General features: G+C 45.4%; 1 protein-coding gene across 3 annotated transcripts in view; it reads left to right on the plus strand.

Annotated features, from left to right (window-relative positions):
* The window catches only part of LOC146201376 (GATOR2 complex protein MIOS-like), a 264,250-nt gene extending 249,870 nt beyond the window's left edge, over window positions 1-14,380 (plus strand). For all 3 annotated transcript variants that reach the window (XM_084595804.1, XM_084595805.1, XM_084595806.1), the window contains one exon: window positions 12,626-14,380. In XM_084595804.1, coding sequence (XP_084451930.1) covers window positions 12,626-12,722 — 97 coding nt within the window. In that variant the 3' untranslated portion in view covers window positions 12,723-14,380. The remainder of the gene's footprint in view (window positions 1-12,625) is intronic.

Consider the following 14,380-nt stretch of genomic DNA (forward strand, 5'->3'; position numbering starts at 1 on the left):
ATCACCCTGGAAACATCGCTGTCTCTTTTGATCGTTCGTGGATGACCCGGGGACATTCATCGCACATTGGTGTGGGCGCAGTGATTGAACTGTTCACTGGACTGGCAGTTGACTATGTTGTGTTGAGCAACTTTTGTGCGGGGTGCGAGCGCGGCCCTGCGGAACGCGACCCATCGTATCAGGTGTGGAAGGCCAGCCACAGGTGTCAAAAAAACACCGAAAAAAAAAAATCTGGCGAGATGGAAGTGCAGGCTGCACTTGTTTTGTTTCAAAGGTCCTTGCAGAAGCATGGCCTTCGATACACTACTGTGTTGTCTGATGGAGACAGCCGCTCATTTCTGGCACTGCAGGAGGCTGATGTGTACGGCTTCATAAAAGTAACGAAAGAAGACTGTATAAATCACGTTCAAAAGCGCATGGGCACGGCCCTGCGCAATGTGATTGCAAAGCACAAAGGCGAGGAAAAACAGAGCCTCAGTGGCAAAGGTAAGCTCATGGGCGACCTTGTGGTTGACTTCATATTACAGCTGGACTCTCAAGTCTCACGCCGGAGATGTCCAAGCAATGCAGCAGGCAGTGATGGCCACATATCATCTGATGACGTGTCGAACCACAGCCTGTGCCCGACAGGCCCAAACTCGTGGTGCCGCCAAAATGCTGCCGCAGCAAAGGGAGAGCCCACTCCCAAGCATAGATATAGTTTGCCACCACATGTGTGCAAGGCACTACTGCCAATCTACCAGCGCTTGGCAGAGCCAAAGCTGCTGGAGCGTTGCCAACGTGGCAAGACTCAAAATAGCAACGAGAGTTTGCACTCGCTAATATGGTCACTAATATGGGTGCAGCGGTGGCGTAGCGGTAGAACATCCGCCTCGCATGCAAGAGGACCGGGGTTCAAATCCCGGTGCCGCGCAATTCTCCACCAGATGAATAAAAAAAAAAAAAAAAAAAAAAAAAAAAAAAAAAATCCGAGTGTCGATGGAATTGCATAAACAGGTTTGAAGTGCGACCTGATGCCGGTGAACACCTCCGGCAACGCACTCCCTCACCAGAACAGGAGTTGGCCACCCTGGTGCAGTAATTGGCCACAACCTCCTATGATAAGCTTCATAAAACCCCGGCCCTCAGTCACCAGCGGCTGCGGAACAACTGACCACGGCGGCGGTCAGACCTGTGACGCAGCAGGGGGTGCTAAGAAAGCCTGGCTCCGCTGGACAGGCCGCCATTGGAAACTGACCCTGGCAACGTTTAATGCTAGAACCCTAGCTAGTGAAGCTAGTTTAGCAGTGCTGTTAGAGGAACTAGAGGGCATGAAATGGGATGTCATAGGGCTTAGTGAGGTTAGGAGGCCGAATGAGGCATATACTGTACTGAAGGATGGGCATGTACTGTGTTATCGAGGTTTACCAGAGAGGCGACAACTAGGAGTAGGTTTCCTTGTCAATAAGTATATAGCGGGTAATATAGATGAATTCTATAGTATTAATGAGAGGGTTGCAGGCATCGTAATTAGGCTTAATAAGCGGTATAAACTGAAGGTTGTACAGGCCTATGCACCTACAAGTAGTTATGATGACCAGGCAGTTGAAAGCTTCTATGAAGATGTAGAATCGGCAATGCGAAAAGTAAAGACGCAGTATACTGTACTAATGGGCGACTTCAATGCCAAGGTAGGGAAAAAACAGGCAGGAGACAAGGCAGTAGGTGACTATGGCGTTGGTTCTAGGAATAGCAGGGGGGAGTTACTAGTTGAGTTTGCAGAGCGCAGTAACTTACGAATCATGAATACCTTCTTCAGCAAACGGAAGAACCGGAAATGGACATGGAAAAGTCCTAACGGAGAGACTAAAAATGAAATTGACTTCATAATGTGTTCAACCCCCGCCATTGTGCAGGACGTAGAGGTAATCGGGAAAGTGCGATGCAGTGACCACAGGATGGTGAGGTCCCGAATTAGCCTAAATCTGAAGAAGGAACGCAACAGATTAGTAAGAAAGAAACCCATCAACGAATTAACGGTGAGGGGGAGGGCAGAAGAGTTCAGGATCTCGCTACAGAATAGGTATTCAGCTCTAACTGAGGATGGCGACATTACCCTAGAGGCAAGGAACAATAATTTCAGAGATATCATTACTGAGTGCGCGGTAGAAGTAGGCGGTAGGATAGTTAGAGAGGATACCGGTAAGCTGTCTAAGGAGACGAAAGATTTGATTAAGAAACGCCAGAGTATGAAAGCTTCCAATCCAACAGATCAGATCGAATTGGCCGAGATATCAAAGCTAATCAATAAGCGCAAGGTGGCCGATATAAGGAAGTATAACATGGAGAAAATTGAGCATGCTGTAAAGAACGGGGGAAGCCTTAAAGCGGTAAAGAAGAAATTGGGCATAGGCAAAAACCAGATGTATGCGATAAGGGACAAGGCGGGCAACGTCATCACTAATATGGACAAGATAGTCAAAGTAGCCGAGGAGTTCTATACAGATCTCTACAGCAGCCAAAGTAGTCAGGACCGTAATGAGATTGGCGGTAGGGAAAAACAGTCAGACGTTCCACCAGTGACGAAAGACGAGGTCAAGAAAGCATTAGAAACTATGAAAAGGGGGAAATCAGCTGGAGAGGATCAGATAACTACAGATTTGCTGAAGGACGGGGGGGATATCGTGCTAGAAAAACTGGCCACCCTGTATACGCAGTGCCTGGTGTCATCGACGGTACCGGAACCATGGAAGAATGCAAACATTATCCTCATTCACAAGAAAGGGGACTCTAAGGACCTTAAAAATTACAGACCAATCAGCTTACTGTCTGTTACGTATAAGGTATTTACTAAGGTAATCGCTAATAGAATCAGGACAACCTTAGACTGCAATCAATCAAAGGATCAAGCAGGGTTTCGGAAACGGTACTCTACTATCGATCATATCCATACCATCAACCAGGTGATAGAAAAATGCTCGGAATATAACCAGCCCTTATACATAGCATTCATTGATTACGAAAAAGCATTTGACTCAGTTGAAACCTCGGCGGTGATGCAGGCATTGCGAAATCAGGGGGTAGACGAGCCGTACGTGAAAGTGCTGGAAAATATATATAGTGGCTGCACAGCAACCATAGTTCTGCATAAAGAAAGTAACAAAATTCCCATAAAGAAAGGTGTTAGGCAAGGAGACACGATCTCCCCAGTACTATTCACAGCTTGTTTAGAGGAAGTATTCAGAGACTTGGAATGGGAGCAGTTAGGGATAAGGGTAGATGGAGAATACCTCAGTAATCTGCGATTTGCTGATGACCTTGCCTTGCTAAGCAACTCGGGGGATGAATTGCAAATAATGATTGATGACCTAGACAGAAAAAGTAGAAAGGTAGGCTTGAAAATCAATATGCAGAAGACTAAGGTAATGTTCAATAGCCTCGGGAAGGAACAGCAGTTTACATTAGGTAGCGAAATACTGGAAGTAGTAGGCGAATATGTCTACTTAGGACAGGTAGTAACCGCAGATCCGGACCATGAAAAGGAAATAACAAGAAGAATAAGATTGGGATGGTGCGCATTTGGCAAGCACTCGCAGATTATGACTAGCAGCTTACCGGTATCGCTCAAGAGGAAAGTATACAACAGTTGCATCTTGCCTGTACTCACCTATGGGGCTGAAACGTGGAGGCTAACCAAGAGAGTTCTACTTAAGTTGAGGACAACCCAGAGGGCTATGGAACGAAAAATGGTAGGGGTAACATTAAGAGATAGAAAGCGTGCAGAGTGGGTCAGAGAAATAACTCAAGTTACCGACATTCTAGTGGAAATTAAGAAGAAGAAATGGACATGGGCAGGACATGTAGGGCGAAGAGAGGATAACCGATGGTCGCTGAGGGTAACAAACTGGATTCCAAGGGAAGGAAAGCGTAGCAGGGGGCGGCAGAAAGTTAGGTGGGCGGATGAGATTAAGAAGTTCGCAGGGGTCAAGTGGATGCAGCTAGCACAGAACCGGGTTAAGTGGAGAAATATGGGAGAGGCCTTCGCCCTGCAGTGGGTATAATCAGGCTGATGATGATGATGATGATGATGATGAATATGGTCACTGGCACCAAAAGAACGCCATACATCATTATTTGCTGTTCAGTCAGCTGTTGCAGAGGCTGCTGTCCGGTTCAATGCGGGCAACCTTCAATCATCCTCACAAATATTGAGGGAGCTAGACGTCAACCCTGGCTTCAATACCAGGAAGAGGATGGCTGAGAAGGACAGGCGACGAACTGTCGAGTCTACACACAAACGTGCCTCTTCTGCAAGTGTGCACCAGGCACTGAAAAAGCGGCACTCCACCCACAAGCAGCGCTCAGACTACATGCCTGGCGCTTATTAGCCCTCAGGGAATGTAAATATGCACATATTATCGCGAATATTAATAAATTTTGGCCCATTTGGGTTTTTCTCATTTTGGATACCCATCAGGTTTGGGACATTGATATCTCTGCATCTAGAGCAGATAGAGGTATAATCTTCTTTGCTAAAGGAAGCTGAAGGTGCAGGTGTAGCAATGTTCAAGGCAGAATTACTCTATCGGGCTTAAAAAATTAATGATTATGCAAACTTTTGAATGCTTCACAAGCACATCTTGAATGTAGATGTTCAGTGTTCCATTAAATTACACAGATAGATAAAATGGAAAAACTGCCTTGAACATTGCATTCTCTACTGATTAGACTATGTAGCCACGCATAAAAATTTAATTTTTACTTTGCCATTCTCTCTCTACTGAGATATTAATTAATGACTCATTAATATTGCCTAACATTGGTGCTAATTAACGTGGAAAAAAAATAAAGGCATATTTGAAATCTGCACAAAAAACTGAGCAAGATGGTGCAATTTCATTTTAATTGGCTCAGATTTAAGGAAAATAGCCTAGCGATTGCCGAGGAGGTCGAAATTGGCGGGCTCATGCTGTATACTTTAGGCATACAGTCAGAAGCATATTATTCTTAATGAGAGCTTGTTTTAGCAACAAGCACCCCCACATATAAAAAGGCTTTTGTCCAACGTTTCCTTCAGCCGTGTACATGTGCCGCGAACGTGGGTAGGGGTTAGCGTTATGTTCCTGATTTTTCAGCTATTGCCCTCGCTCTTTCGGTCCAAAAACTAGAGTAAATCTCAAACAAGCATACCTTGACGCGAGAGCATACCTTGCTCCATTAAAGGAGCAGACAAAACCTTTGAACGAAGTGGTACCTTTGAACGAAGCAGCTCTTGACTTGACGAAATGATTAAGTACAGTAACATGTGCACATAAGTGCACATGTTACTGTGCTTAATCATTTCGTCAACTTCATCATTTTCATCTGGTAAAGCATTTTTGCAAAACTATGTTCAATCTGGCCACGGCCAGTGCACAAAAGCATGTACTGCCGCACCCGCTTCAGTCCTGTCATCGCAAAACCCAATGCGATTCGATTGCTCTTCACTGCATGCCCGCACCGAACAAGAGCCTCCCAGTTGCCGCAGTCTCCGTCTCACCTCCCCTGCAGCCACGTGCATGACTGCGACCGACTCTCGAGCCTCACCTTGCGTTTTTTCAGGGCTTCTCCAGCAAATGACTTGTGAGTGCTTCAATGTAAGCATTATTAATTTAAACAGCGCGAACACGAAGACAAAGCTTCTTCAATTCGGCTCACGAAACCCGCATGCAGAAAGCAGTGAACTATTGTCGACTGCTTGACGCTGTCCCAAGAGGATTTGAACATTTGGATGATACCCAAAAGGTCTATCTTTAGCTCTTGGCCCATCCGCAGCTTGACAAGCAAAATGTCGATCAGGCGACGCTTTTTTATTATTATTTAGTAATACTGCGGGGCCAATACTTTGGCCCAAGCAAGAGGGGCTATTCACAAACAAAAAGAAGCCACAGAAAAGCGTATAAAATGTAGCATGAAATGAGCATAATGCACAAAAAGAACCACAAATGAAACGTCAACATCGCTAACTTGCACAAAAATGATTTTGCATTGCAATCATGAAATTGTTGGACTGAAATACACAAATGGGAAGTGAATTCCACTCGTTCACCATTCGAAGGGAAAGACTGTACTTGTAAGCGTTTGTTTTCATGAAGATCGGTGCAAGCAAATACAGTCGGACCCAGATATATCGAACTCGAAGGGGATCGCGAAAAAGTTCGATATATCGATAATTCGATATACAGAAATCGCCTTGTGACGGCACCTACGATGTGAAAAAACGATACCGTATTTGTCGCGTAATCGACCCACTCGCATAATGAACCCACCCTCCACTTTTGCACCCGAGAATTTGAAAAAAAAAAAAAATGCGTTGCGGCCAGCTCGCTCACATGCAAGCGACTGAGCGATCTCAGCGACGAGCGGCAGCGACAGAGCAAAAATTTAAAACTTGTTGGAACTGCGTCCCTCTCGCCACTCGAGCCACCACAGCAGCTCAAAACAAGGTTTCTGTTGCGGTGGCAGAAATCGCGAGCATTTTCGCTTGCATGTCGATAGCGCGCGTCAGTCCGTTTCGGTCGTCTCATCCACAGCTCAATGGCAGCGTGACAAGATGCTGCGCAGCGATAACGTCGGGGCACGTTTATCTCTTGATAGCTCCTGCGGTGGTGGAGAGCGAACTTGGCAGAGTGCCCGTGATGGCTTAATGGCTTGATAGCACAAGCCTGGTTCGATTTATCACGCCGCGCTTGGGGCAGGCGTCATGATCGCAGCAGCTGACCGCGTGCTTTCGTTGATTCATACATGCAAGGATAAACGATAAAAAAAGACTCCCGCAGAAAAAAAAACAAAAAAAACCTGCCGCTTTTTAACGTCCGCAGCCGCCATATCTTACACTACGCCGTGCTTACAGCACAACGATAAGAAAGGATGACTCTCGCAAAAAAGAAAAAAAAACAGAGAGAGCTGCCGCTTCTTAACTTCCGCAGGTGCCATAGCCACGCCAGCCGCGCGAAGCGCGCAGAGTGTTCGCAACACACGCTGGAGAAAGCGTCCCACGTCTGTCTGAAAACGGGCTGAGCTGGCTTGGCACATGCGTAGCACGTGCTGAAGGAGAGAGATAGCTAGGCAAAAGAATGGGCACACCCACGCACATGGCTTGCAAACGTCATGTGTTGGCGCGCGGGAAACGATAACTGCAGATGCGCGCGCCTTTGGGGAAAGGGCGCGGCACTGCCCAGACCAGCGTCGCCGAACTGTCCCCTTTCATTCCTTCCGCGCGTGGCTTGAAAACGTCACGCGGCAAACGGCCAATGGTGATGCGATCGTCTTTGGGGAAGGCATACTTTCCAGTGCGTGGCGCGAAGTTCGATATATCGAACGACCGGTGAAATTGAGTTCGATATATGACGCGGCTTTCCTATACTTTTACATGGGATTTTCAAGGGGATATTTCGTGAGTTCGATATAACCAAAATTCGATATATCCGGGTTCGATATAACCGGGTTCGACTGTATATATCGCACTGCTTTTCTCTGGACTCGCTCGAGTTCTTTAGTGTCCTTCATAGTATGCGGGTCCCAAAGTTCCAAATATCTGATTCGGCTCATACTTGGTGAGAACCTGAGGCCATTCTTGTTCAATCCACTTCTTGATCTCACCTTCATTGGCATCCTCACTTTCCCCCGAGACTGTCTTCCTGACAATGTTAAAGCGGGCCTTAAAATGCTGCAGCCAACCGCTGCTGGCATTGAAGTTCTCAGCACCGAGAATGAACGTAAAGTCCTTGGCTTTCTGTTGCAACATCGGTCACGATAAAGAAATATTGTGGGCCCTTGCGTCAATAAACCATTTGTGCAGCGTCTTCTCAACATCTTCATAGGCAGCTTTGCGCACCCGCCTCACGCCTGAGTGCTGGTTTTGTTCGCCTTGACCTTTATGTCACTCTTGTTTTTCAAAAGAGTGCTCAAAGTGCTCCTTGGTATGTTGAAAGCTTCGGCGACGTTTGACTTCTTTTCACCATTCTCAACACGCGTTTGTAGCCATCACAACAGAACACCAACCACGTACGACAGGCCTAAGCCAGGCCTAAGCGATCACACACGAAAGCACGATAACAAAGAGTGGCCTAGTACAAGCGGCAGCGGCGAGGAGTCAGGAGTCAGTGCTCCAAATGCAATGTTTCAAAGGTTTCAAAGACGCCGCGTGCGTATGCCGCTACGTTGAAATGGCGCCCTCGGCGCAATCGATGTGTGCAGCTATCATGCTGCGCACGAAGCTGCACACATCAATTGCTGCGCACGATAGATGCACACATCAATTGTCCTGAGGGCGCCATTTCAACATAGTAGCGTCTTCGAAACCTTTGAAACATTGCATTTGGCGCACTGACTCCTGACTTCTCGGTGTCGCCGCTATCTTCGAGGGTGTTGCGGGAAAGCCTGCCTCCTGTAAACAGAGCGCACGTGGTCTGGGGTGGTGGAGTTCAATATATCCATTTTACATTCGGCCCCGTTCGAAATAAAAAATTAAAAATGCATGCGATTTTCCGCGTGATATAGAAAATATTCGATATACGCAATAATTCGATATATCCGTGTTCGATATATCGAGGTTTGACTGTTTATCGCCATCAGGCCCCGTCACATATAAAGCAAACTCGCCCCGAACAAATCCTCATTACAGCTGTCACTGGTATTGTGCAAACTCCAGTGGGTACTTTTCACCATGCAAATTTTCTTTAGATGCATACATACCTGTAGTATCTGTGTTTTTGCCGCTCAGAGCATATGACGCAATTGACACTCTTGCACGATGCACAGATTTCCTTTTTTTGAACTTACCAGCTCTTTCTCGCCAAAGCATTCGGATTTTGTTCCTTCGGTGTATGCAATCAGCTGCACTTCGTTAGGGAGCTTGATAATCGTCGTCTTCGTCCAACCGTTTGCAACGGCAAGGAAACCGCCCGGCACAAATGTCTCCTGGAGGGTTCATGCTCGTTCACTTGCGGAGTGGAGCGCTCTGGACGTAGAACAGCATTGGTTCCTGATCGACATGTGCATCCGATACGTAGATGCGCATGTGTCACCAGGTTGTTGATTCCGCAGAAATCGTGGCGGAGGCAGAAAGGTTGTGGATTCTTTCACAACAGAATGACCATTCTTTATGCATCGATAACCTTTTTACCACTGCGACCACATCCGTTCTGGGGGCAGAAACCGGCTACAGTGCTGAATCATCCGTTGCCAGAAAAATACCGCGCTTTTCCTGCAGGCTTCTGTTGTGCATTCCGACCAGGACAAGGCCATGTTCAGGGGGTGTGGATAAGTGCCTCTCTGCCAAGCTTCGTAGATGAAATCCTGTAGCTGCACGCTTGTAGATGACGCGAGGAGGAAGCGAAAGTCATTGCACCATGCCGGCGCCGCAGTGATCGCATTGTGCTCAGTAACTCAAGACACCCCGCGCATATGTGCCGCTCATAAGTCACAGGAGATGATTCCACCTAGCTCTGCAGCATCAACAAACCCATAGATGCTTTGCCCTTTGAGGTGCCTCTCTCTTTCTTCCTCTGCGCTCTCCTTTCGATATTTTTTTGTTTTACAATAAAGTCTGTCGTGAATCCGCACGCTGAGAGTGTCTTATTCTGTCACGTCGAACACAGCCTGCACCATGGCCCGCGCTACACGCGCTTACAATATGAAGACAGTACATGCGTGCGTTATGAGTAGACTGCGAAAATGCTGAAACATTCCTCCATATTACGTGAACATGATACTGCAATCACTGTCACTACTTTCTGCCCCGAAGGCAAAAAAGGGGGGAGCTTTCGCTTTCTACCTGCATTGGCATGGCCATTTCGCATGGTGCGCTTTCGTGTCATCTGCTACACTGCCGTCCAATGTGTTTCTCGCCGCTACCACATGATGGCGCCACATCCTGCCGCTCTAGGCTTCAGTTTCAGCGCAGTTAAGTCGAGTCTGATGATTTTCAACGGCTCAACTGATCAGGGTCTTAAAATACAAGGCCTTGAAATACCTAGAGTAACAGAATATAAATATCTGGGGGTATGGGTAAACGAAGGATTGGCATACATTGGAAAGCATGAGCAATCACTTAAGGCCAAAGGGCGAAGGAATGCCGGGATAATGAAGCATAAGGCATTGTGGGGATACAATAGGTATGAGGTTTTGAGGGGTATTTGGAAAGGAATTATGGTGCCCGGACTTACTTTCGGAAATGCGGCTTTGTGCCTAAAATCAGAGGTACAGTCGACATTAGAAACAAATCAGAGATCCGTTGGACGATTAGCACTAGGTGCCCACGGCAAAACTACAAATGAGGCGGTACAGGGAGATATGGGCTGGGCATCTTTCGAAGTATGGGAAGCTCAGAGTAAAATATTATATGAGGAACGCCTGAGGAAATTGGACAGTAACAGATGGGCAGCTAAAGTATTTAAATACCTGTACCTAAAAAGCGTTGACTCACAATGGAGGAAAAGAACTAGGAAGCTAACTAGTAAGTATGCTAGTAACAAGGACGGAGAAATAAAGAGCATTAAGCAACAGGTGAAATACACAGAAGGTAAAAATTGGATAAATTCGATGGAAAAGAAACAGAGTGTGGAATTATACCGAAAGTGGAAAACGCAGATCAGGAAGGAAGATTTCTTTGATAACTCAAGAGGCAGTGCCCTACTTTTTGAAGCTAGATCAGGGTGCCTTAGAACACGCAGCTACAAAAAGAAATTTAACAATGGAGATGACGCATGTGCTGTATGTGGAAACTCCAGTGAAACAATTGATCATATTATACTCGAATGTAATAGTATCCATCCGGAAGTTGGTGCAGGCGCAATCACTGTTCCTGAAGCTCTGGGCTTTAGAGATAATAACAGTGGCCGGGTGAATAAACCGGCGGTGGAAACTAGGAAAAAACGACTGCAAGATTGGTGGCTTAAAAGCAGAGAAGTGACATAATGTTAGTAATGTAGGAACAAAGTTTAATAAATAGAATGATGGTTTAGTTAACCATTGTAAATCAATAATTAAGATATAGGGAGAAAAATGAGCATGATAGCTACTGCTACCACCCCGTTTCAAAGGGGACGCTCCTATATTCCATCCATCCATCCATCCATGAGGTTGATTCAGCGCCGACTAACATTTCTGGCCAAGGTCATTGCTGATGACAAGGGGGAACATATAAAGTGTAGCTTCTTGTTTTCTTTTTTCTAACACAGTTAAGCTACAGACAACCGCAGCTGTTCAGGCCATTCACTCATCGAGTGTCAAGTTCTCGCTCGGCCTCCGATTCGATCAAAACAGATCGGAGTCCACTATCAGTTCGGTCGGCATCGCGGGGCAGAAAACCTCACAATACAGTGATAGATGACTGTTGGCTGTGCTGGCATCGTGGCCAGTGTAATGCGAAAAACAAGATAAGTCGATAAGATAAGCCGTGCAGCCCACTGACTGTGTCCGTGCCTTATGCTGAAGAATACATGCCTTACCCTATATCGCTTTCGTGCGGTAACATCTTCATCAAGCAGTTCTGCATGAGAGGCGACTACTGTGTCAATCGATCAAAAAAAAAAAAAGACGTGTCCTTTGATACTGCAGCCTGCATTGCAGACGACGCTTCGTCGCGTATCCTCTGTGACGTCACATGAGCATCTCAAAATGGCGGTCGCTGTCGGTGGGAGGAGCTTCCCGGTTTCGATTTCTATCGCTTTTTTTTTTTTAATATGCACTTAGCGCTAGGCACTAAAACTTTGCGAGTAGAATTACAGACCTGTATATTATTCATAGAAGTATAAAACGGCAATCCATAGAACAACCCTGTCATCGCCCCTTTAAAATGACCCCAGGGCCGCAGGACGCACACTGGTAGAATAAAGGGTGCAATGAACGTCGAAAGAAACAGGTTCATCCAGGTCAGAGAAAGTAGGCGCTGAAACTGTCTAACTAGAGTAAGGGACGGAAAGAAAGGCAAATGCAACTCATTTCAATGGTGGCCTGAGGATGACTGCGCCTTCGTGGGAGACGGCGTACATTAACGCGGTGGAGTCCTTGCTGCCATCAATGATGCGGCATGCATTTCTGAAGTATTGCATTTAATGTATTGAAGTACCTATTGCTTTGGTATTTCTATCAGCCATTACAGTATATATATATATATTTGTTGTTTTTTTTTCGAGCCCTTGAACAACCTTTGATCATGTTATAATCATAACATTTTTTTTTTCTTTTCTTCACAATGTTTTGAAGTGGCCACTCACATTATTCGTGGTAGCATTACTTTTGCATGTAAACATGGTAATTAAAGTGTGTCTTAATTTTTTTCTTGATGAATTTCATTAAATTTTTAGGGTGTACACATTATTTTATGGCTACCATCATGCAGTTTTATTACATTCATAGTTATTAACTGTAGCATTTTGTGAGGAAATACTAAGCAGTGTGTGATAGTGGGTTGAGATATTTCTTTTTTTGTGTGTGGAAACTACATTTTGGGGCCTTAAGCAGCAGTGTGCTGTGTCCTTGATGTTTCATCCTGGTTGTACACATTGTCGTGGCCTACATTTCTCACTTATACGACACTCAAAGGTGTGACACAACGAGGCTGGACTTTTGTTGCTATGACGGTGGGATTAATTTTGTGCAGAGACCATGCTGACTGCCCCGTGACTGGTTGCAGCTGCAAGTGCTCGGCCTTGGACAGTGTTGCTGTGCATACTGCTCGCTCAGTGCGTGACGAGTGACTGCATGCCTGGTTTTGTCGTCATGAGGCCTGCCATCTCATGCCATGTGTTGTTGCATGGCCCAAGATGTTGTGCTACAGAGCCATGTAAATCAGTGTTCTAATATTCTCTGTGAATATCTTCATTAGCTGATGCAAAATGAGAACATGAGACACTATAGAGCATGACTGTAATAAAAATTGGCAAGTCAGTGTTGTACGCAGTAGATAACGATACACATGTGATGGGGTCCTCCCACTTTGATGGAGCAATGTGTGGATTATGAAATTACTTTGTATGTGCTTTGTAGTGTGAAGTAGGTTTCTCTGCTTATTTTGTGAAACATCCTCTAATGCTTAGATTTAGCTGCAATGTTTGGCATTTCTGTGCCCTTTGTACCAGAATTAGGATCTTGGTCTGGGCTAGTTGGTTCATACTTATCACAGAAATAAACAAGTCGATAGATGAGCTCGGTAACCTATAGCCAGTGCCTATGAAAAATAAGAGGTTATGTTGCTTACCCTATTTCGAAAACACTGGTGCTGGCCACGGTAAGAGGATGGGTATTCAGTGCTTTTTCTGGTGGAGTTTCAAGAGGCCATTCATGATAGATAGTCATGAATAGACCAATTTCACCTTTGCTTGGCATTCCATACCGCAACAAGATGAGGGACAGCCACAAGTGCTTGAATTATGCCACCATCTTCTTGTCGCACTATTGAGCATCAAGCGTACCCTCTGGCCCAAACCTGCTAAGTTATGTTAATCTTTTCCACTCATATTTGCAACACATAAAGTATGGTCAAAGAATATTGCAAGTATCATGAGAAGGAGCCTTGTTTTTTGGCAGAGAAGAAGGTGTGAATGTGGTGTACCACATAGATGAGCAAGCTTCTTTTAGCAGTGTAATTTGGTTTTCTGTCTTGAGAAACTTTTGTGCAAAAAGCTGCAAAACAGCTTCACAGTGGCCCTTGCTGCTATGAAGCATTTTCCTTTTCTTTATTGAAGCATTATAAAATATCCTTACTGGTATTCTGTGTTCTCAGGTGTGCTTTTCTCTAGATAGCAACTTTCAGCTGCACTTTGCACAGGTTTTGACCAGCGTTCTGAGGCATATTTCTAAAGAAAAGAGTTTCGGTTGATGTTTGTAAAGATTAATCCACCTGTAAAATATATGTGGTCTGCAACTTCTTTGTGTTTGGCTGGTTTTATAACACTGACTCTTAAGTCAAACACTGCAGAAGGCTCATGCACTTTCTCAGCTGCTGATGTGGTGTTTTTAAAAGAATTCATGAAGGAGTGATGCACAAATATTGGCATCAAATGAAAAGGAATAGCACAAGAACATACAAAGAAGTGGTAAAATAGCATCGACACATTTGACCAAGAAATATTGGTGAAAGCTACCCTTTGATAGGACTGTCACGTCTACATCTCTTCTTCTCTGTGTTTGCATGAGTGCTGCTTCGGGACAGAGCTTGCAGTTCTGATCTGTCCTTGGATCACACAGTTCTCAAAGTGCGCGGCCATGTGAAACATGGGCATACTGTGAGAGCCCATTCTTCAGACATGACTTCACCAGATTCAGGCTTCGTCACATCACTAGCATCGTTCGTGCTCAGTTTCACTGTCATCATCTGTGTGTTCACTAAGTTCAAGCTGTCATCCAATAAAAATGT

This window comes from Amblyomma maculatum, chromosome 2, assembly GCF_055883805.1.
Source record: "Amblyomma maculatum isolate TAMU_Amacu chromosome 2, ASM5588380v1, whole genome shotgun sequence".
Lineage (NCBI taxonomy): Eukaryota > Metazoa > Arthropoda > Arachnida > Ixodida > Ixodidae > Amblyomma > Amblyomma maculatum.